This window comes from Sturnira hondurensis, unplaced genomic scaffold (genome assembly GCF_014824575.4).
Source record: "Sturnira hondurensis isolate 20B ecotype Veracruz unplaced genomic scaffold, ASM1482457v3 Scaffold0016684, whole genome shotgun sequence".
Classification (NCBI taxonomy): Eukaryota; Metazoa; Chordata; class Mammalia; order Chiroptera; family Phyllostomidae; genus Sturnira; species Sturnira hondurensis.
Genome location: NW_028089315.1, coordinates 2,762,562 through 2,787,117, shown reverse-complemented (window position 1 = coordinate 2,787,117; position 24,556 = coordinate 2,762,562). Strand labels below are relative to the sequence as shown.

At 38.1% G+C, this 24,556-nt stretch overlaps 1 protein-coding gene, 1 long non-coding RNA gene and 1 pseudogene across 5 annotated transcripts in view; 2 read left to right on the top strand and 1 right to left on the bottom strand.

Annotated features, from left to right (window-relative positions):
- Window positions 1-24,556, top strand: part of PRKG1 (protein kinase cGMP-dependent 1) — a 1,201,643-nt gene that overhangs the window by 1,168,060 nt on the left and 9,027 nt on the right. For all 4 annotated transcript variants that reach the window (XM_037066937.1, XM_037066936.1, XM_037066938.1 and 1 more), the window contains 4 exons: window positions 1,842-1,981; window positions 2,920-3,009; window positions 13,011-13,152; window positions 14,606-14,769. In XM_037066937.1, coding sequence (XP_036922832.1) covers window positions 1,842-1,981; window positions 2,920-3,009; window positions 13,011-13,152; window positions 14,606-14,769 — 536 coding nt within the window. The remainder of the gene's footprint in view (window positions 1-1,841; window positions 1,982-2,919; window positions 3,010-13,010; window positions 13,153-14,605; window positions 14,770-24,556) is intronic.
- The window catches only part of LOC119001532 (uncharacterized), a 57,054-nt gene that overhangs the window by 24,631 nt on the left and 7,867 nt on the right, over window positions 1-24,556 (bottom strand). The gene's annotated exons all lie outside the window — the stretch shown is intronic.
- Window positions 19,890-20,013, top strand: LOC119001540 (uncharacterized; annotated as a pseudogene).

Here is a 24,556-nt window from a genome sequence, read left to right as displayed (position 1 = left end):
CCTTGTAGGCCTTTGAGACGGCTTTGTCTGTACCGTGAGTGAGATGGGAAGCCACCAGAGGGTTTGGAGCCAAGGGGTGACATGATCTGGCTTTTGTTTAAAGAGGAGAGAGGTCATCAGTGAATGCCCACTTGGTCGCTACTTCTCATGCGAGGTCACCATCACTCCGTAAGAGACAGGGAGACCTTAACTGAAGTCAAGAGTTAAGTCCAGACCTGCGACTATGAAGGCTGACTTACTTCCTCCCACACTATACACAGTACAAATGTGTGTTGTCATAACTAGAGAGAATGTTTTTACATCCGGTGTGTGAACTGTGCAGGAGTCTGCAGTCATTTAAGACTCAAGAGGAATATGATTTGTTTTTTTTATTCTAAATGTGAGTAACACAGCTCATTTTTATGCCATCTTTCCTACCCGTTCAAAGTCCTGGGAGAAGCAGGTTTTCACATTTTGTGTTTTATTATGAACTACAACTGAATTCATTTGTATCACACTCATCTGTCATTCTAAAGAGTTTCACGGCTGGGGTAGAATGCCTTCAGCCCCAGGCATTTCCAGCCATCCTCTTTCCCCTCTGCCTGCCATGCAGATTCACAAACGCTGGCAGCAAAACGAGGCCCATTTATTTGAAGGGTCCTCATGTTCTCTTCTAAGGAACTTGCCACATTAATGTCCTCACCCTCTCAGATGGAATGCAGTCTGTGCGTGTGCAAGACGCTTAAGAACTTCGCTCTCCCTGCAGATGAGACATAAACAATCCACAATTAAAGAGAAGACGGAGACTTCAGTTGAAAAGCAGAAACAGCACATCATGTTATTTCCTCAAGGCTTTTATTATTTCTGAATCATGTGGGTTATTGGGCATTATCTTGGGGATTCTGTTGCTGGAGAGCACTAGATACTAACTCTTTAATATTGTTATTAAGTCATTAGTTCTATTATCTCTCTCTTTTTTCATTTTAAGTTCCCTTGTTGAAATGTTCTGTATAACAGTAAACACAGATCAGCAGCCTGTGTGAGGACTCCAGAGCCCCTGGGGGCCATGGGGGGCTCTGAGAGAGGCCTGGAGGCCTAGGGACATCCAGGCACCGTCTAGGTCTCCCAGTCAGCACACCAAGGGCCGGGGTGCAATAGGATTACAGCTACCATGCATATCTGAGAAGGAAAAAAGTTTTCAAAATATCTTGAAAAGCACCTTGTTTATACTTATTTTCTTCTCCGTTTCCTTCTTTTTTTCCTCCTTCCTCTGCTTTTCCCTCTTTCTCTTCTTCTTCCTGTTCTTCCTCTTGTAATTGGAAGGACGGGAAGACTGGGAGGTTAAAGGAGACAAAATAAAAGACTATACTTTTGCCATCTCAGCAGAGACTGTGGTCTGCCACAGAATTTTACAACTTTAGAAATGTTTGTGGACCAGGACTACAGAGGAAGAGCATAAGGTCCATAGGATCCTACCTTTGCCGTGCTCACCCGAAGTAGAATTGAGAAAGAAATTAAATTTTACTTCTATGATCAAAAGAGAAAAACTATCAGATATATTCATACACATTATATTAAATGAAATAATGAAATGACAGTCAAGTACATTTCTCTTCTTCTAATTCAAGGGGGCACAAAATTATTCAGGAATCCAGTTACAATTCCTCTCATCTGGTAGAATGAGGCCGGACAATAGTTGTGAGCCCTGGATTTTAAACCCAGTTCCGGCAAGGATTTGTTGTGGTGGTTGGGGTGTCACTTAAGTGCCCCATGCACCTTTAGATTGGCCGGGGTGGGCAGTGCCTCTGTTATACTGACTGTATGGGCATTATCCTGCTTACTCCCTCCTGCCTTTCTCCAAGGTCCAGTTGAAAAGTGAAGAATCCAAAACCTTTGCGATGAAGATTCTCAAGAAACGCCATATTGTGGATACAAGACAACAGGAGCACATCCGCTCGGAGAAGCAGATCATGCAGGGGGCTCATTCCGACTTCATAGTGAGGTAAAGACCCGGCCCCAGGGGCCGAAGTCCCCAAGTCCAGGTGCAAGTCAGCCACGTAGTCCTCTGCCACCGATACTCACCCCACACCTTTCATGCACACACACAAGCGTTGTAAGTCTGATTTTAAGAAAATTTGTTTGACTGAGAAAAGAAAGATTTGATTTTTTTTATCTTCTCTTTTTCTTTAAAGACAATGAAACATGATCTTTTCCCAGAATATCCCAAAGATATCTGGGATAAGAACACGCCATGGCAAAGGGTATATCTGTGTGTGTAACACTTCATTCTTCTGTTCTCAGTCTCTCCAAAACTCTACGTAGACCTCCAGAGCTTGAAAAACAAAAATGTGAAAAATCAAACTCTTTCACCTTTAAGTATTTGAATATTTTTTAAAAAATTAAAAAATAAAATGGCTATTCCAGCTTAGTATTTTTGAAGTAAGAGGAAGAAAATAATGTGAAATATATTTAAATGCAGAAGGAGCTTGTCTAGTTAAGTTGCCCGTGGCATTTGCTGAGAACAGGATAGAATATGAACATTAAGTGACTAGCACACAGATTTCATATATCTGTGTTTGCAAAATGGTACCTACTTTATATCTGTCTACACTGCATGTTTATAACCCCTAAATATTGCTCAAGAGTCCGTGTTTGAAATATCAACCAAATTGGGGCTGGAGGAACCCTGAGAAGCCTTCTTTGTCCATTGTCTCCGGGACCAGTGGATCTCAGAGGAGAGACTGGCACCCATGTGCAAGTCTTAGTTGTGAGCCATCCCCTCCTTTTCCCTGTTTGCAATTCAGATCTGTCTCACCTTTTTAATACAGTCTCAAGCTTGGAAAACCAAGGATAAGACTCTAGTCATGGCACGCAAAAATGTACATGCTTTTGGAAGGCAATAATGTTTATAACTTTTGTTTTCTTGTTTGCAATTCACAGGCTATACAGAACATTTAAGGACAGCAAATATTTGTATATGTTGATGGAAGCTTGCCTAGGTGGAGAGCTCTGGACCATTCTCAGGGATCGGTAGGAGTTTTAAGAAATTTCTATCATGTCTTTAAAAATGTAGATGACTATGGTAGTCTGGAAGAAGAGACAATTTTATAAAGTAAAAAATATTTACATGTTAACATGTGCTGTGTTTCAAATGCAACATAAATATGGGGCACAACCCCCTATACACATGATTTGCAATGAATATGAAACTCACCGTGTTTCAGATTTGTTACTAATGATACAGCATTAGTCCCCAACAAAAGTAACACCTAGGGAGGTATGCATAAAGACCTTAGTTTAGCTGAATTCTGATGCATCTGACAACTGTGTACCTAGAATTCAATTCATTGCTGTAATGTGAAGAGACAGAGTTACTGCGTAATTGCCATCTGGATTAATTATCAGTTTAATTGGTCTATTATTCTCCAGATGGGCAGCCTGCCTTTCCTGGCACTGAGAATTTTTGCCAAAGTAACTTTTTCCTCTACCTTACTCTTTGGTTTCAAAAGTAGTGAAAGTTTTCAGCCATTCCTTTCAGGCATTAGCTGGTCCTGGGGGGTGGGGGAAATGAATACACTCATAAGTAGTATTTCATGTAAATACGTAAATCATAGGTGGCAAACACAAGGCCCATGGGCTGAATCCATCCCTCCACCTTGTTTTATCTGGCCCAGCACCTTGTTTCTACCCATGGCGGTGCCGAGCTCTCACTTACTGTTAAGGAGTAGCTACATTTACACAGTCCTAACATTATATTCAGCCCTTTGAAGGCAACCTCGAGGCTGACGTGGCCCCCCGGTGAAAATGAGTTTGACACCCCTGAATTGTAAACAATTTAATTTAGAGTTACTTCTTTCTGTCATTTCAGGGAAAGTAAAGTTGGTCTATTGTGTGCTTTTTTATTTATTCAAAATTCATTTTCTATCTTATATTTATGCAATTAACAAACAATCTCTTTTTTAAATATATTCTATGAAATATCTCAGGAGATCATTACCAACTCTAAATGTTTACTTAAAAGAAGGACCACAATTTTCTTTTCCTGTGAATAATCTTTTGATTATTTCCTATTAATGATCTAATAACATCGAAAAATCATCCTTGTTTCTTCGAACATTCAGCTTTAGATCTCTTTTTCTCTTTGTTAAAGTGTCACCCCTCATACTCTTTCTAAAAGTCTACTACAGTCAGCCTTTATGGTCCCAGAAAACCATGTTATTTTTTTGACAACTTGTTACTTTACAGGCATTCTAGAACAGAGTAGGTGGTTGGTTCTGTGCAAGCTATTGATTTAAGATCTCATTCCTAATTGTGTTTTTAAGGTGCCTTATTTAAGGTAAATCAGCATACAAGAGAACACATCAGCCCTGGCTGGTGTAGCTCAGTGGATTGAGACGGGCCTGCGAACCAGAGGATCGAGGTTCGATTCCCAGTCAGGGCACATGCCTGGGTTGCGGCCAGTTCCCAGCAGGGGACACACGATACATTGTGTGTCCTCGGCAGAGGCAACCATACATTGATATTTCTCTCCCTCTCTCCTTCCCTTCCCCTCTAAAGATAAATAAATAAAATATTAAAAAAAAAAAAAGAGAACGCATCATTTTGGCATTACAGGACAGGTTTAACAGAAAACTATACTTGAACAAGAATTAAATATAATCAAGATGCAATCCTAAAAATTGCATTAAATTACTACATCATAGTGGATTCTTACATTATTATTGTTCATTGATATTCAAATACAGATTATGTACCAGGCATTTTGATAGAGGCTGGGGACACAGGGAGAAGCAGAAGAGGTCCCAGTGCTCAAACCTATAGCCTCTTGTACAATGTACTATTCTCATTTGTGAGTTAATGTCTGGTTTATCCTAATGTGGTGCTATACTATATGATTTTGACCTGGCCTTTCAATCCACTGACTTATTTGAAATCTCTACTTTGTTCTAATTAGGAGATTTACAGGTAGAAGTTAACACAAAAACAATAATAAGCCACACAAAGGAAGGAACAGCTATTTTAAAACTTCTTTTAGCTTCTCTAACTAGACAACAACAACATAAAAATAGATCTAAAGTCCACTTGTGAGGCATCAATCTTGCATAGGCATCCAATTCCAACTTATTTTTTGAAAGAAAACATTGTTTCTACTTTTCTCTGTCTAACTGGAGTTGGCATTTTGTTGGTTCATAACTGCCAGCCAAGGCTTCAGAGGGAGAAGGATGGTGAGGTCAGGGCGGCTGAGGGTTGCGATCAAGAAGCAGCTTGTCTTGATCGCAATAGCTGTTCCTTCCTTTGTGTGGAAGCAAAATATGAATGAATGGCTCTCTCTCTGCCTCCACCAGGCTGACTTTTGATCCTTTTCTTTCTTCGCTCTTTTCTCTTCCTTGGGGCCAAGCACACAGTCGCCAAGCACCCCCCTCCAATGTAGGACATGTTCCCCAAAGAGTCATGACCTAGAGAAATGGCAGCTAGCTGACTCCACCTTAAAGACGCAGGCAGTGGGACCAGAACTAAGGGGAGTGGAAATGGGAGGGAGGTGGGGAGCACTGGGGGGGTGGAGAGCTGGGTTGGGAGTAAAAGAAAACTGTACTTGAACAACAATTAAAATAAATTTTAAAATATAAATAAATAAATAAATAAAATATGCAGGAGGGCAGAAGTCTCAACATTAAAATCAATGAAATGATTATATATAAAATCCCCTCAGAATAGTTTTTTCAGCCAACTTTCTTTCTTATATATGTATATAACCTTACTGGTTTATTCTAAGACTTTCTGTTTTCATTCTTAAGAAATTGCCAAGGGAGAGCGTAGATTTGGATATCCAGGCTCCAATCAATAATAGTGCCACTGACTAACTTTCCCACTGTTTAAATTGAAGCTGAAAATCCAANAATATAAATAAATAAATAAATAAATAAATAAAAGATGCAGGAGGGCAGAAGTCTCAACATTAAAATCAATGAAATGATTATATATAAAATCCCCTCAGAATAGTTTTTTCAGCCAACTTTCTTTCTTATATATGTATATAACCTTACTGGTTTATTCTAAGACTTTCTGTTTTCATTCTTAAGAAATTGCCAAGGGAAAGCGTAGATTTGGATATCCAGGCTCCAATCAATAATAGTGCCACTGACTAACTTTCCCACTGTTTAAATTGAAGCTGAAAATCCAAAGGTTAATTATTAGGAAAAAATGCCAAGAAAAGAAGAAAGTAATTATGGTATTACTTACAGTATATATGAAAGTGTCCTTAGACAAAACAAATCATATTGTTTGATTCATTCAATTTTCTTGTGTCCCAGGGCACAAGGGGGAAAAAAAACGGTAAGGGAGAAGCTATTCTGGAAATATAAGGGAAATGTATTTGGATTAAGTTTAAGAGAGCCTTCTGTAACCTTATTCTTTTTTTATTCTGTTTTAAATTAATGTTCAATTGCAGTTGTCTCCATTTTCCACCACCCCTTTCCCCTGCCCCACCCACCCACCCCCAACTCCCACCCTCCATCCTACCCCACTTTGGCTTTGTCTGTGTGTCCTTTATACATGTTCTTTGACAACCCTTCCCCTTCTTTCCCCCGTTATTTCCCACCCCACTCCCCCCTGAGTCTTGCATGACATTCTTCACTGATAGGCGGTATTAGCCCCAGGCCCAGGGATGTGGCTCGGGCAGCCTCTCTCTGAGAGCAGCGGTCACTCTCCTCTCACCCAGGAGCTGTGCTGACCATCTCCTGTCTCTCCCTTTCTCCTCATCAACATAGGAAAGAAACACAGAGCAGTTTTTGTTTGTGATCAAGAATTACAATGGTACCATACATATGATCAAGATAGGAAACTATTTTTTTACTTTGAGATATGAACTATAGCAATAATGTATTAATTATGGCAATTACTTTACTATTTCCTCTTTATTACTATGATGGTTTATTTTCAAGTTTGTGACTTTTTGCTTTCCACAAATTCTGTTCCATTATTTGGAATAGGTTGGTACCTACTACATTTTATTCACCTTTCTTTCATAACACTTAAAGAATTGGAAACCCAGCAGCTTTTTAAAAATGTAAGTGGTTAAAATTATTTAAAAAAAACATATATTAAGTATTTATATTAGTGTATAACATTAGTGTTTATATACTATATATTAGTTTTAATATTTAACACATATTCTAATCTAATAAAATTTAATATTTCAAATATTTACTTAATTTGAATGTTTTAATGCAGGTGTCAAGTTAGCCATAGATTTCCTAAATAATGGCTTTAAGAACCATAGTTTCCAAATCACACACATTTCACTTTTGGCCATGTGTCTTTCTGGTTGTGTTTTCTAGGCTAGCAACTGACTTTCTATGTTTATTTTCCTTGATCCCAGCTATTTCGTGGAGAGCAATTTTTAGAATTTAAAAACATGTTCAATTACAGTTGACATGCACTATTACATGAGGTTCAGGTGGACAACATAGTGATTAGACATTTACGTCACTTATGCAGTGATCGCCCAGTAAGTCTAGGACCCCCAACACCATACATAGTTGTTATGTTGACTATATTTCCTGTGATGTATATTACACCCCCATAGCTATTTTTATAACTGCCACTTTGAACTTTTTGATCCCTTCCACTTTCTTGTCTGTCCCCCTAACTCCTGGTCACGTGAGCTGGGTACTCCAGCGGTGTCCCTTGTGTGCGCGCCCTCCTCTTGCAGTGAGTCTTGATCGCCACTGCCCATCCTTGTGGGGACTGGTTCTCAGACTGGCTGTGAGAGCCGGCTCTTACTACCCTGGACGAGCTGCTGTGCAGGAACTGACCCCATGGAGCAGGGGTTGCAGGAGGCTCTGGGGCCAGTCTCGTCTGCCCTTTGACTTTGTCATTTGTGGAGCTGGTTAGGTGGTACTCTGGTGTGATCTGAAGCTGGTCACCTGGTGTGTTGTTTCTGGATTTCTTCAGAGGGGCTCTGGTGCAGGCAAAAGTCAACTTCCATGTGTGCCCATCATGGGGCCACCCAGTGGAAGCTACAGAGTGATCTATGTGTTTGGTTGCTTGTGCTGGGCTTGGAGGCCCTTGGGAAAAATGATGCTGAGAACCGAGGCCAGCTGCTACAAGTACTGGGCTTGGGTTCCTTTGGTTGGCATCACAATGTGGGCTGAAGTCAGCCCTTTATCGTGCCAGGTTTGTGGCCACTTAGTTGAAGTTATGCTCTAGGCCAGCAGTGGCCACAGCTTATGCCAAGCTTGGGTCCACCTAATGGACAGTGCAAAGTGAGACTGGTCACCTCTTGTGCAAGGTTTGGGAGCACTTAGCAAGAAGTAAAAGGCATGCAGAATCTGGCTGCTGCTTGTTTGGGGGTTGTGGACCTTTGGAAGATTTTAGGAAAGTCTGCAGCATGAGCCGAAGCAGATTGCTTGTGTGGGGGAGCTGGTGGGAGGGGTGCAGCCAGACATGTGAGTTGGGTGTTACAGGGTCTCAGGGAATCACCTGGGTGGAGAGAATGGTGTTATCCAGGTTAATGGAGAACTTAGATTTGGCATTTTCCTGTGCCTGCCAGCATTTTGCTCCCCAGAGACAGCGGCCCCAACCCCTGCTCCTCTAACCCTTACCCTGAAGCCAAGCAATTCAGTTCTTCCCCATCTGTCCCTGCACTCTGACCTACTGTCTGTACACCAGAGCCCAAAGCTAGCAAGTCTGTGAGAGAGCCAATCTATGTATGACCCCTAAAGAGAAACGCCTGGGATGCCAGAAGCCCTCAGTCTCACTCAGAAGGAATGCATTCCCACTGGTTTTCACAGCCAGATATTATGGGAACTCCTCTTCCCAACACTGGTGTCCAGGGCTAGGCTTCCTGCCTCCTCAGGAGGAACCTCCACAGCCAAAATACTCATCCTAATTCTTAATCACTGCCCATGGGTGTGGTACCCCCGCCCTTTCCATGTCTCCATTCTTCCTACAGTCCTGACGTGGCGGCTTCTTGATACCCTTAGTTATAGGACTTGTGTTCAGCTAGTATTTAGGTGGTTCTCCATAATGGTTGTTCTATAATTCAACTGCAATTTTGATGTGGTCATGGGAGGAGGTGAGCACAGCATTTTCCTCCTCTCCATCTTGACGAGAAGTCATATGGAGGTTGATTATTTACAGTCCATCTTAAAAGACTTAATAATAGATGATATAGGTTAGAAGTGTTTCAAGGAAAGGAGTCTGTTGTCAAAATAATTTACTCCCTCCCAAACTTTACGAAGGGCAAGGTACCTGCACAAGTTGCAAGGTACTTTATATCCATTCCCTCATTAATAATTGTTGTTACTGCTCCGTAAAAGAAGAGAATTTATCTTTCTGTAAGAGATGCTCTGACTTTGTTACATACATGCTGTCATTTCAGGGCTCAATTTATGTCAAGTGGATCAAACATTGCGATTAAATTTTAATATGTGTCTATCAATATATACAACCATCTAATTCAGTAAAATCATTGTTATACACTGCCACCTAGTTAAAATAAATACTCATTCCCAACACAGGTGTAAGAACCTATCCCTCGTTGTAAACGAAATGACATAATCACTAAGGCGTAGTGAATTATTTCAAAGAGCTAGGAGGCGGTGATTTATTTCTTTAAGCAACCATCTGAGTGTTGATAAAGCAAGCTTTCATTTATGATTTAGCTCAAATTTACATTGTCATTTCCAATTCTAATAGTAATTTTTCACATTGCATCACCCCTAATACAATGCTCTGTGGCTGCTTTCTAAAAGAGTTGTCTTAAAATCCTCACATTACCGACAGCAAATTTTAGCAATGACACTGAGTTGCTGGTAAACAGTTTGTGCTCAGACGTTGTGTTGATTTGTCATATGACATGGAAACGTAAGCAGTTATAGGTATGTTTATATACGGGAGTGTCTCAATATAGATCTCTCGGACAAAGGAAACCAGCTCCCTAAAACCTTCCAAATTCCAAAATGGCGCAGGCGGAGGGAAGTCATGAAACGAAGAAGCAGGACTGTCAAGAACCGATGACCCAAAGATTTATGGCCTGTGCTCCCTTCACATTCTAATGGGAAAAAAGGAGAGTTTTGACTGGCAGACACTGAAAGGATAACTTTTGCCCATGCCTTTGTAAGAAGCATGGGAAAAGGAAAAGGAACAGGCACTAGCAGGAGGCTCCTCAAAGCCGACCGGTGGCAGTTAGCCTTGGCAGTGAGAAGCAGCAAATACTCAGTAACAGCAATAAGTAGAGTCGGAACCCCCCATTCCCATCCCCCAAAGACTTCAGACCTGTCCTGCATCAGTTTTCCTACATTAAGATAGTGGCCAAGGAAAAGATTTTTGGTGCTCAATTATAATGGCTATTATTTATTGAGTACCAGCTGTATGCCTGGCCCTCATTTTAAATATATGCATCAATTCCTATATGCTCAGGAAAACTCAATGAGATAGTTTCTATGGTCAGTCTAATTTTGCACAGGGAGTTCCCAAGACACTGAAAGGTGTCCTTAGTTGCTCAATAAGTGAAACCCACAGTTGAGCTCAGGATCCTTGCTTCAGATTCCATGTTCTTAACCTACAGCCTCCTTTGATGACTTCGAGTTGTAGTAAGATTTTTTTTCATCTTCCTGCTACTAATCAGCTTATTCAGAATATAAATATGAGTACCTTTCCACAGATCTTTCATGAGAAATTGATCTTTCACGTAAGCGTTTACTCTCCTTACAACATTAGCGAAGCATCTGGCCATTTGGTTGCATTAACGACTGAGTGTGAAGGAACACGCAGAGATACGGTACCCAAAGTCACAGCTGCAGAAGTAATCTCTTCTAACAGTGATCAAGAATGTGTAGGCATTCCAAAAGGCCCACGCAAACTGCAATTAAGACAGTCCTGATTCAAGGAAGTAATCGATTTTCTTACTAAAAGAATACACATAATGTGAAATAAGACAAGGCTGTATTCCATGGACTGTTTTGCTTGGGCTTCTTAGTGCTCTCTGCTGTGGAGGACCGACCTTACTTACATACAGCACTCAAGTAGCCAAAGCTCTGTGTTAATGACCTGCTATCTGTGGTCTGTTACATGCAGATCAGTAGTGATCTATGGTGGATGCTTACTATTGTAGGCAAATAATCTTTCCAGTTGAAAGAAATCTACTGCTCCTGATAGACAAACTGACACACTTAAGCCCAAAAAAGAAAGGTCCATGAAGGCCCTACTTTAATCCCTTTCCCAATACACAGGATTATATAGTATTAACTTTGCAGAGGTAGCTCCAAGTTAGAAGAAAATGGCAGCATAAAATATATTATTCATTTTCTAATGTAGATACAATTCTCAAATATTTTTTGTCCTTATAGTTCACATTTGTTTTATTTGGATACTGTTGGAGAGATACTAAAATCTTAGTAATCACCGTTAACGTTCTAGTTATCTAAAAGTGATATCATCATGCTTCAAATTTATTTCAAAAGGAAGTTTTGTTTCGGGAAGATCTAATTATGTCAGTGACACCTCAGGGGACATTAGGAGTTGATGTGAAGAATCCCTTTTTGGAAGATACTGTTTCCAAAAAATGACCGGGAAGTGGCAGTTTTGGCCTTGGAGTCACTGATTAATTTTATACGATAGCAGCCATGTTTCACCCCCCCCCCCAAGTTTGTTAGACTTGACTTCTTGGCATTGAAAGAGAAACAAATGTCATCAGAATGCAAACTGACATCAGTGACTCTGGGGAAAGCAAGTTTGGGACTCTCCTTTGCTGCACACCCTGTCTGGTGTAGCTGCAGGAGTGCCCGTCTCTCTCGTTAAGTCTCAGCTACCCCCCCACCCCCGACAGCTGATGTTCACACTAATGTTCTTGACTTATCATGAAATAATGAAATTGTGTTCACCACTGGGAAAAGAGGGTAAAAAATCATACTTTATCTTTTTAAGGAATTCCATTAAGAAAATAAACTATAAAGGTTTGGCCTAGAACCAAGGAACTAACCTTAGATGTCAAGGTTTCTCCCTTTATTATTACTTTATTAAATAAATGCATAAGAACAGGCAGAGGCAGAGAGCTTTCTCGATAAGCAGCATAAACAAGTTTACCAATAAACTTTCCTTCTCAATTACCTTTTTGCTTCAAATTAGCTCCATTTTTCTTTCTAATAAGAAAGTTGCCCTGACTGGTGTGGTTCAGTGGATTGCTCACCAGCCTGTAAACCAAAGGGTCCCTGGTTTGATTCCCAGGCAGGGTACATGCCTGAGTGTCAGGCCAGGTCCCCAGTAGGGGGCATGTGGAAGGCAACCACACAGTGATGTTTCTCTCCCTCTCTTTCTCCCTTCTTTCCCCTCTATGTAAAAATAAATAAATAAATAGTTTTTTTAACGTATCAGAGTAGAAAATAGGTATAGTTTGTCTCGCTGACAGAGGTTTCAAACACAGAAGAATACTTAGCTTGTGGCGTGATTGTATCAGAAGTGTCTCAACTCATTTTTTAAAGCAATTCTTTGAAAATACTAACTTTTAATCACATTCTCATGAACCATATCCATATTCTTTAGAAAGATTAAAAAACAACTCCTCTATAAATAAATATGGCTAACCTCATAAAGGGTGAGTCATAACTAACCCTTTTAACTCCTCAAAACTCCTCCTTTTAAAGGAGAGTTTCTCCTTTAAAAGACACCCCTTGATCGACAAGCTCTAAAAGAGGGCTTTGTCTCTCTTCCACCCACCGCTGCATCCATGCCTTTTTGCTTGTAGTGGGCCAGGAGGAGGAAGCCACCAACCACATAAAACATACGAATTTCAACCCTTCCTGAGTGTTTTCAGGAAGTTAAACTACCCTATTTATAAAGGCGAAGGACTCCTCGATTTAATCCTCACATGCTTTTGATGACCCAATACGGTATCTATCTAAAACATTTGGTCAGTAGGATTTGGCCTCTGGGGTCAAATTTGGGTACAGGAATATAGTGAAATTAGAAATAAAACCTTATTAGACCAACTAACTTTTTACATACTGTTCATTTCATTCTCTGTATCTTAGAGGTTCATTTGAAGATTCTACAACCAGATTTTACACAGCATGTGTGGTAGAAGCGTTTGCCTATCTGCATTCCAAAGGAATCATTTACAGGGACCTCAAGCCAGAAAATCTCATCCTGGATCACAGGGGTTACGCCAAACTGGTCAGTATATTCACACGCTTTCTGCCCTGCAGTTTTAGCATACTGGTTTACAAGATGTTTTCATCTGCTACTATAAAACCTCATTTTTCTTTTTACGTATGAAAACTTTTCTTGAAGGCAGGTTTGAGTGTTACTATTTTCCACGAACTATTCTTTAATGTATGAGGAATTAAATTGGCTGGTTTGAATTAGTAATATCCCCGTAAAACATGCTACAGGGGACTCCTGCTTGCTGGTATGTGTTCACAGAGCTGGTAGGATTTTGTAGAAGTTCTTTTTCTAGCCAGCTTTCTGCCCTCCAACAGGAACAGGTATTTATATTATGGAAAATTATGAATCATTTTAATATTTTATTTTGACAATCATGCAATTGGGAAAAATGGGCTTTGCAGATAACTTTATCCACACCATGCTAATAATAGTAGTGATAATAATTTTTAAAAATTGGTCAAGAATGTTAAAAATGTATTATGGAAGGTAAGTTTTTATTTATTTTTATTTTTTAAATGCATGATTTTTGACGGCTTTGATTCTCTCAGTACCTGATTCAATTTTTTAACATTTAGAATTTTTATGCAGCATAAAATGTCAAAGAAATTAAGTAAATGGCAGGTAATTATTTGTATTGTCAACCAAATCATTTGAGAAAAAAATAGATTTTCTGCATTTGAGGATCCTTCTTCAAAAGGTTCCTAGAAAAATGAAGGAAACGTTTTCATTTTTCTATCTGCTTGTGCTGACCAAGAGCAGTCCTTGGTCTCCTCACTTTGTTATTAGCTCCTTCAATAGAGTGTCTTCTAAATTAATACTAAATGAATTCTCAATTTCACCAAATCCAGCAGAAATCATATGCTCGTCTACTCTGAGAAATATATCAAGTATGTCCAAGTAGTCTTTTAAAACTGTGAGTGAAGGAGAAATGATCTTGCCCTGGCTGGTATGGCTCAGTGTATTGAGCACTGGCCTGTGAACTGAAAGGTCTCCAGTTCGACTCCTGGTCAGGGCACATGCCTGGGTTGCAGGTCAGGTCCCAGTTGGGGGTGTGTGAGAGGCAACAAATCCATGCTTCTCCCTGCTTTTTTCTCCCTCCTTTCCTTTGTCTCTAAACGTAAATAAAATATTATTTTTTTTAAAAAGAGAAATTATTTGTTTATGCCCCAACCTACATTGGCATAAACGAAGGAAACATGGAAAGTGTTTCCAGAAATAAAATTTGCCTTTATTTTTAATGATTTGAATTTCATTCTTTACTTAGACTTCAACTTATTCAATTGAAGGCAAATTTGACCAGGCAGGCTTTGTTTGCAATATAGGTGATTCCTTTTTGAAGACAGGATTTTAACTTGCATCTCTTAATTTTTTTTTATCATCAGTGTACTTCAGCAAAATAACATCTTGATTTTAAACTTAATCATGAGTGGCTTGATATATCTTGTTTTTCTCTCTTTGTAAGGTTGATTTTGGCTTTGCAAAGAAAATAGGATTTGGAAAGAAAACATGGACTTTTTGTGGGACTCCAGAGTATGTGGCCCCAGAGATCATCCTGAACAAAGGCCATGACATTTCAGCCGACTACTGGTCCCTGGGAATTCTAATGTATGAACTTCTGACTGGCAGGTATGGACATTGATTGCGAACTGCTGATGAAAATAGACCAGGAAACAGCTACGCACTCCTGCCTTTGTCACTCTCGTTAGACCATCTTAAAGTACTTTTTACCGTATCTTGTTGCCACACTTTACTTAGGGATGCAGATAACCGGGAGTTCATAAAGCAGAGTTTAAAATGACTCAAATGAGGGCAATAAACACAGCATCAACTTTTGGACTCATTATTGCTAATTCTGTATACATGTGTGAATATGGAATGATCTAGTGTCTTTCTGTGAGATCTTTGAGCCTAGTCATTTAGCCAGCAATGAAACAAGGGAAATTATAGTCATATAAAAAGATCTAGGGTCAACTGTGTATATAAATAAGAGGTCCTGTTAGCAATTGTTATATCTAAATGAAATTTGAATGCTTTGCAGGTCTCTTATGTAATAATATTATAAACACTAAAAAAGGTACTACGGATACTACCAGGTATAAAACAGTCTAGAAACATTTCAACAAAAAGCAAAACAAATACACCACCAGGCCATGCACTCAGGATTGTGAGCAATANGGAGTTCATAAAGCAGAGTTTAAAATGACTCAGATGAGGGCAATAAACACAGCATCAACTTTTGGACTCATTATTGCTAATTCTGTATACATGTGTGAATATGGAATGATCTAGTGTTTTTCTGTGAGATCTTTGAGCCTAGTCATTTAGCCAGCAATGAAACAAGGGAAATTATAGTCATATAAAAATATCTAGGGTCAACTGTGTATATAAATAAGAGGTCCTGTTAGCAATTGTTATATCTAAATGAAATTTGAATGCTTTGCAGGTCTCTTATGTAATAATATTATAAACACTAAAAAAGGTACTACGGATACTACCAGGTATAAAACAGTCTAGAAACATTTCAACAAAAAGCAAAACAAATACACCACCAGGCCATGCACTCAGGATTGTGAACAATAGGGTCATTATTACTTGCAGAGTTCAGAAGGCTGGGATTTATCCAGAAAGATTTTGAAGAAGAAAAGACTGCAGCTGGGCCTTACAGTAAGAATGCAGAGAGCAAGCAGGGACATGGACATTTCTGGAAATGATACATGGCTTAAATAGAGATACAGTAATGGTCAAAGACATGAAGATGGTTCATGTTTAAAAAAAAAAAAAGGATGGGCGCCCTGGCTGGTGTAGCTCAGTGGATTGAGCTCGGGCCTGCGAACCACACGATCACGGTTCAATTCCCAGTCAGGGCACATGCCTGGGTTGCAGGCCAGTTCCCAGCAGGGGACTCACCAGAGACAACCATACATTGATATTTCTCTCCTTCTCTCCTTCCCTTCCTCTCTAAAGATAAATAAATAAAATCTTTTAAAAAAAAGGATGGGAAATCAATTAGTCACCTTTCAAGGATTACGACTGCTATACCTGAGTATTTGGACTCTACCCACAGAGGGAATCATTGAGTATTTTCTGACAAAGGGGTGACATATGTCATAATATTTAAGGAAAAACAGCGAGCAGGAATGTGTAGGACAAATGGGAAGGTGCATGGGGAGGCTAGTTTGAAGATCATTTTAGTAATTTAGAACTAGGATGCTGAACGCCCAGAATAAGGTCAAGAGAGTGGACAGAGAGGGCTATACTTGAAGTGGGATGTGAGAGAATTAGTAAGAGAACTTAGCAGATACACTGAACATGAGACCTTTAGACTCAGTGTTTTTGTGAAGTATCAGTGAATATATAAAGCACTTAGAAGAGTGTTTAAAACACAGGAAGCCCCTGTAAATGCTCATAAATGCTAGCAGCTACTACTGCTACTACCATTGCCAGGAATACTTATGTCGTGCTTTAAACTTAATTTGTAGACATTTTAATCTATTGCCCTCGGAACTTCTATATTGATTTCAAAATAATTATTTGTGACCTAACCCAATTTTATTCAGTATCTGCCATTGGCATAAAGGTAAATTATTTTAAATATATGACAAATTAAGTAGACATATATCAATGATTTGGACAACAGAGAAAGTTGAATTTAACATACAGATATGTATATATGGGTGGAAACATAACCTTTCTGGTGTTCTTTAAATGTCTATAAAAACCAATTATATAATAAATGGATGAAAACTCTATTAACTAAGAATTAAAATATTAACCATTAATAACTAGGCTAAAATGTGAACCATGGTAATTTCTATTTCTCTTTATGCATTTAAACTTTTATAATAATTATTTATTGAGTAATAAGGAAAAATATAAAACCATACTGTTAAAAATTAGTATAAACTAAACTGTAATGAAATTTTTAGTAGAAGAAGTCTTAATTGTTTCAAATTGAAATTTCACAGTTCACAACATGTGACTGCCACACGATGAAACTAGAGATTAATACAAATATCTAAAAGAAAAAGTCTACACACTTGAAAATGTATAAATCACTTTTCTAAATAACCACAGGGCCATCGAAATTATGAAACAATGAAATAGTAATAGAAATAATAAAATCCTATAAATCATAATCTGTGGAGTATGACCAAAGCTGACCTTAATTTACTATCATACTTATATCATAAACAATACCTATGATTAAAAAATCAATGAGCTTAGGAGGATATAGTTGAAGATGGCACCATAAGAGGACCCTGAACTCACCTGCCTTCCATGAACACACCAAATCTACAGCTACATATGGAACAACTTTTCTGGAAAAAAAAAAAGAAATTCTGAAAGCAGGCTAAGTGATTTCTCTGCATTGGGTGAATGAGAGCGGGCCCATGTCAGAGAGGGTAGGAGAAGCTGGAACACAGTCTTGCCATAAACCCCACCACTGATGTGACAACCCATGATCAGGAGGAAACTCCAAGTCAGAGCTTCAGACTGAGGACCATAGGGCTTGAACCCCACATCGGGCACCTCCAGCATTAAGACCTGCATCTGAGAGGTGAGCCCCTCAAACATCGAGCTTTGAAAACCAACACACCTCACACTCACGAGACCTACAAGGCCACAGTGGTATGAAAAATGGCTCTAAAAGGACTCCTGCACTCGGACTCACTTGCCTCAAGGCCCCGTGCACAAGCGGCCAGTTGAAGGGTGCTGGGCATTGAGTGGGAGACACTCATTTGCTTGTCCTGGAGTGTTGGCCTAAGTGGCAAGTGTTTGCTGTGAGATGTACTTGGGAACCTATTGGGGTGCTCTCCAGGGACCGGAACTGGCAGGTACAGTCTTCATGCTCTCCTTCCACCTTGCTCCAGCTGAGGAATGACATTTTTTAATTTTATGCTTTTTTTTCTTTTATTGTCTTTCTCTTTTTTCTTTCCTGGCCAGTGCCATCTCTACACCTTTCCTCTGCCTCACTTAACTGCTGGGCACTCTCACTGTGCTCTTTGCTGCTGCTCTCCGTTGTGCCAGTGTCTTCAGAGGGAGCTTTTACAGTGAAGTACCAGGGTGCAAGAATGGTATACAGAAAGCCCTCACATTTCTATACACTAATAACAAACAATCCCATTTACAATTGCATCAAAAAGAATGAAATACCATATTCATGACTTAGAAGGATTGATATCATGAAGATGATAATACTACCCAAAGCAATCTAGAGATTGAATATAACTCATATCAAAATACCAATGACATGCTTCTCATAACTATTAGAACAAATAATAATCCCAACATTTATTAGAACTGCAAATAGTCAAAGCCATCTTGAAAAAGAAGAATAAAGTTGGAAGAATCTTATATTTCAAACTATACTACAAGTCTATGATAATCAAAACAGTACATGAATAGGCTCATAAATTAAGAGAAAGAAGAAGAAATTAGGAAGGATCACAGTACCTGATATCAAACTCTATTACGAGGCCACTGTAATACAAACAGCCTGGTACTGGCATAAGAACAGACACGTAGATCAATGGAACAGACTAGAGGGCCCAGAAATAAATACATGTTTCTATGGTCAATTAATATTCAACAAAGGGGGCAGAAGCATAAAATGGAGTAAAGACAGCCTCTTCAACAAATGGTGTTGAGAGATCTGGACAGCTAAATGCAAAAAAAAAAAAACCCACCATATACAAAAATAAACGCAAGATGCATAAAAGACTTAAATATAAGTTGTAACACAATAAAAGTTCTAGAGGAGAACATAAGCAGGAAAATCTCAGATATTTCATGCAGCGATATCTTTATCAATATGTCCCCTAACAGCAAGGGACATAGGGGAAAGAGCAACCAATGGGATTTTATCATATTAAAAAGCTTCTGCACTGGTAAAGAAAACACCAGCAAACTGAAAAGGGAACCAACTGTATGGGAAAATATATTTGCAAATGATACCTCAGACAAGGGTTTGATCTCCAAAATATATAAATAACTCACATGGCTCCAGTCAAGGAAGACAAACAACCCAATTTAAAAATGAGCAAAGGAAAGCCCTGGCTGGTGTAGCTCAGTGGACTGAGCATGGGCCTGCGAACCAGAGTATCGCGGTTCGATTCCCAGTCAGGGTACAGGCCTGGGTTGCAGGCCAGTTCCCAGCAAGGGGACACATGAGAGGCAACCATACATGGATATTTCTCATCCTCTCTCCTTCCCTTCCCCTCTAAAGATAAATAAATAAAGTCTTAAAAAAAGATGAGCAAAGGACCTGAACAGACACTTCACCAAGGAGGACATACAGAGGGCCTGGAGACATATGAAAAAATGCTCAATATCAGTAGCCATCAGAGAGATGCAAACAATAAAATAGTAATAGAAATAGTAATCTCAAATTTAAAAAACCACAAGGAGTTACCACTTTACATCAGCCAGAATGGCCATCATAAACAAATCAACATAACAAACAAGCGCTGGTGAGGTTGTGGAGAAAAGGGAACCCTACTGTTGGTGGGAATGCAGACTGGTGCAGCTGCTGTGGAAAACTAATGGAATTTTCTCAGAAAACTAAAAATGAATCTGCCTTTTGACCCAGAAATTCCACTGTTAGGAGTATATCCTAAGAACCCTGAACACCAATCCAAAAGAACCTATACACCCCAATGTTCATAGCAGTACAATTCATAATAGCCGAGAGTTGGAAGCAACCTAGGTGCCCATCCATAAATGAATGGATTAAAAAATTATGGTACATCGCTTCTCGGCCTTTTGGCTAAGATCAAGTGTAGTATCTGTTCTTATCAGTTTAAAAAATTATGGTACATTTACACAATGGAATTTTATGCAGCAGTAATAAAGAGGGAGCTCCTACCCTTTGCAACAGCATGGATGGATCTGAAAAGCATTATGCTAAGTGAAATAAGCCAGGTGGTGAAAGATAAATACCATATAATCTCACCTATAAGTAGAACCTAATCAACAACAACAAAAAAACAAGCAAGCACAATATAACCAGAGACATTGAAATTAAGGACAACCTGACAAAAATGGGGGAGGGAGGGTGAAGGGTTATCAAGGAACATGTATGAAGGACACATGGACAAAGCCAAAGGGGGATGGGATAGAGGGTGGGAAGTGGGGATGGCTGGTATGGGGGAGTGGAGGGGGCAGAAAATGGAGACAACTGTACTTGAACAACAATAAAAAATGGGGAAAAAAAAGAAATAGAACAGAATTGAGAATCTAGAAATAAACACATGCTCATATGGTCAACTAAACTATGGCAAAGCAGGCAAGAATATACAATGAAGAAGTAATAGTCTCTTCAACAAGTGGTATTGGGAAAAATGGACAGATGCATGAAAAAAATGAAACTGGACCATTTTCTTATACCATATGCAAACATAAACCCAAAATGTTTAATCACTTAAATGTAAGATCTGAAACCATAAAATTCTTAGAAAAAAACGTAAGTAGTAACTATTTGACATCAGCCCGAGTAATATCTTTTTGGATATTTGGATATTTCCCTCAATCAAGGAAAACAAAAGGAAAAAACTAAACAAATGGGACTTCATCAACCTATAAAGCTTCTGTACAGTGAAGGAAACCATAAAAATGAACAGAAAGACAACCTATAGAGTAGGAGAATATTTTCACAAATGATATATTCTATATGGGATTGACATAAAAATATATATAAGAAATTGTACAACTCAATACCAAGAAAAAATTTTTAAAAAACAATCTAATCAGAAAATAAAAATAGGACAAAAAATAATTTCTCCAAAGAACACATAGAGAAGTTCAACAGATATATAAAAAGATATTCAACATCACTAATCATCAGGGAAATGCAAATCAAAACCAAAATGGGATTACCACTTCACACCTGTCATAATGGCAAAAGGGAGTATCATGATACATTTAAAATATGGAAAGAAAAAAAAAACTTCCAACCAAGAATACTATATCTGGTGAAGTTATTATTCAGAATTGAAGGAGATATGAAGAGTTTTCCAGATGAGCAAAAGCTAAAGAAATCCATCACCAGTAAACCAGCCATCCAAAAATATGTTAAGAAACTTGTTTGAATTGAAAAGAAAGGGTATTAATTAGTAAGAAGATCACGTATGAAAGTAAGGTGTCACAGGTAAAGGTAAACATATGGTAAAACTTTAATCACTTAAAGCTAGTAAGCAAGTTAAAAGACAAACTTTGTGAAAAAAAAAAACCTACCCGCCATAAATAAAGGATAAGATGTGGTGTCAGATGTGGTATGAAATGTGGTATCAGGAACATAAAATATAGGGAGGGGGAATGCAGTGCTTTAGAATACATTCAAACTTGAATTATTATCCACTTAACATTAGATGGTTACAAATATAAATTGTTATAGGTTAAGTCTCATGATGATCGTGAAGCTAAAACCTATATAAATACCCAAAAGATAAAGAGAAATGAACCCAAGGATACCACTAAAGAATCTCCTCAAGGGCCCTGGCTGGTATAGCTCAGTGGATTGAGCGCGGGCCTGCGACTCACACGATCGCGGTTCGATTCTCAGTCAGGGCACATGCCTGGGTTGCAGGCCAGTTCCCTGCAGGCCAACTCCCAGCAGGGGATGCACGAAAGGGATGCACGAAAGGCAACCATACATTGATGTTTCTCTCCCTCTCTCCTTCCCTTACCCTCTAAAGATAAATAAATAAAATCTTAAAAAAAAGAATCTCTTCAAACCACAAAGGAAGAGAGTAAGAGACGAAGAACAGAACAGAGAGGAACTATTCAGCAGCCCGCCAAAATTAACAAAATAGCAATCAGTATATAGCTACCAATAATTACTTTACAATGTAAGCAGACTCAATTCTCAAATCAAAAGACATAGAGTAGCTGAATAAAATTTTTAAAATGAGCCATTTATATGCTGCCTACAAAAGTCTCACTTTAGATGTTAGGAGTAAAGGGATGGAAAGGAGTAAAGGGAGTGCAAACAGAAACAGAAAGGGCGAACTATAGTTATATAATAGAAAATAGACTTTAAAGAAAGACTGTAAGAGAGACAACATCAGTACATAATGATAAAATGGTCAATTCAGCAAGAGGACATAAAATTTGTAAGTATTTGCACACTCCATTTATGAGCATTTAAATGTACAAAGCCAATATTAACAAAGCCAATGGGAGAAATAGACAGCATACAGTAATAACTAGGGGACCTTTATATTCCATTTACTTTGATGGATAGATCAAGTCAACCAGGGAACATCAGCCTTTAATGAGACCTTAGACCAGATGAAGTCAAGAGATAATACAGAACATTTTACCCAAAAGCAACAGAATATATGTTCTTATGTGCACATTCAACATTCTCCAAAATTCATATGTTAGGCCACAAAACAGAGTTTAATAAATTTAAGAAAATTGAAATTATTTCAAGCAATTTTCCCAACTACAACGATATGAAACTAGAAATCAATTTAAAAGAAAACAGGAAAAATCCCAAACATGTAGAGATTGAACAACATGCTACTGAACAACCAATGAGTCATTGAGGATATTGAAAGAGAAATAAAAATTATGTATAGACAAAAGAGATTGAAAACACAAAATTCCACAATGTATAAGATGCAACAAAATCAGTTCTTAGACGGAAGTTCATAGTGATAAGTGCTCAGATCAAGAAACAAAAATAATCTTAAATAAACAACCTAATTTTACACTTGAAAAAAAAAGAATAAAACCCATACATCCATTGGAAAATGGAAATAAAGATCGGATTAGAAACAGTTTAAATACAGATTTAAAAAGATCAATGAAACTAAGAGCTGGTTCTTTGAAAAGAACCTTAGATAAACTCACCAAAAAAAAAGGACTTAAATAAATAAATATAATCAGAAATGAAAGAGAAAACCTTACAACTGATACCACAGAAATACAAAAGATTATACAAGAATATGTGAACAAATTGCACAACTGAGAAAAAAAGTGGATACATTTCTATAAGCATACAACCTATTGAGATTTAATCATGAAGAAATAGAAAAAATCAACAGACTTATTACTAGTAAGAAGATTGAGTTAGTAATCAAAAATTTACCAAGAAGCAAAAATTCAGGACCAGGCAGCTTCACTAGTGAATTCTACCAAATGTTGAGAGCAGAGTTCATGCCAATCTTTCTCAAACTTTTCTAAGAAATAGAAGAGAAAGTAACACTTCTAAGCTTATTGTCTGATGCCAGCATTTCTCTCATCCCAAACCCAGATGAAGATGCCCCGAGAATGTTAAATTATAGGACAACATGTCTGATGAAAATTGATGTAAAATTCAATAAAATATTGGCAAACCAAATTCGACAATACATTAAAAGGAGTATACATCACAATCAAGTGGGATTTATTCCAAGGATGGTTCTACATTCACAAATCAATCAATGTGACATACCACATTAACAAAATAAAGGATAAAAACCACATGATTATCTCAATAGATGCAGACAAAAACATTTAACAGAAATTAACATCCTTTCCTGGTAAAAACTCTCAACAAAATGAGTATAGCAGCAATATACTTCGACATAACAAATGCCATATATGAGAAGCCCTTAGTTAGTATTAGACTCAGTGATGGAAGCTGAAAGTTTTCCCACCGTGGTCAATAACAGGATAAGGATGCCCACCCTTACCATTTTTTTTCAATGTAGTATTTTGAGACCAAGGCAGATCAGGCAAATAAATAAATAGAATTCAAATTGGAAAGGAAGTGGTAAATTATTTGCAAATGACTTATTATACAGGGCCTGGCACAAATAACACCCCTTTTTATGACAAAATCTTTTATTACAGAATCATAAGCATGTAATACTTTAACATAACAATATTATGCTCAAGCATACCACATGACATTTTAGGTGACATGTTCAAATTAAAATTATAAATTATTATACTCATATTCTTACCCTACAAACTACACTCAAGCAAGCAATACTTCTACCAGACCCTGTATATAGAAAAACCCTAAAGATTCCCAAGGAAAAACTGTTAGTACTAGTCAACAGATTCAGTAAAGTTGCAGTATACAAAATCAATATACAGAAATGTGTTGCATTTTCACACACTAATAATGTATACAAGAAAGATAAATTAAGAAAATCTAATTTATAATTGCATCGAAAAGAATAAAAATATATAGAAATAACTAAACCAAGAAGGTGAAAGAACTGTATGTGGACAACTATAGGACATTGATGAAAGAAATTGAATGAGACACAAATAAATGGAAAAATATTTCATACTATTGGATTAGAAGAATTAATGTTGTTAATATGTCTATACTACCCAAAGCAATCTACAGATTCTTTGTGATCCCTATCAAATTTCTTGTGACTTTTCTTTACAGAATAGAAGAACAAAGCAGGAG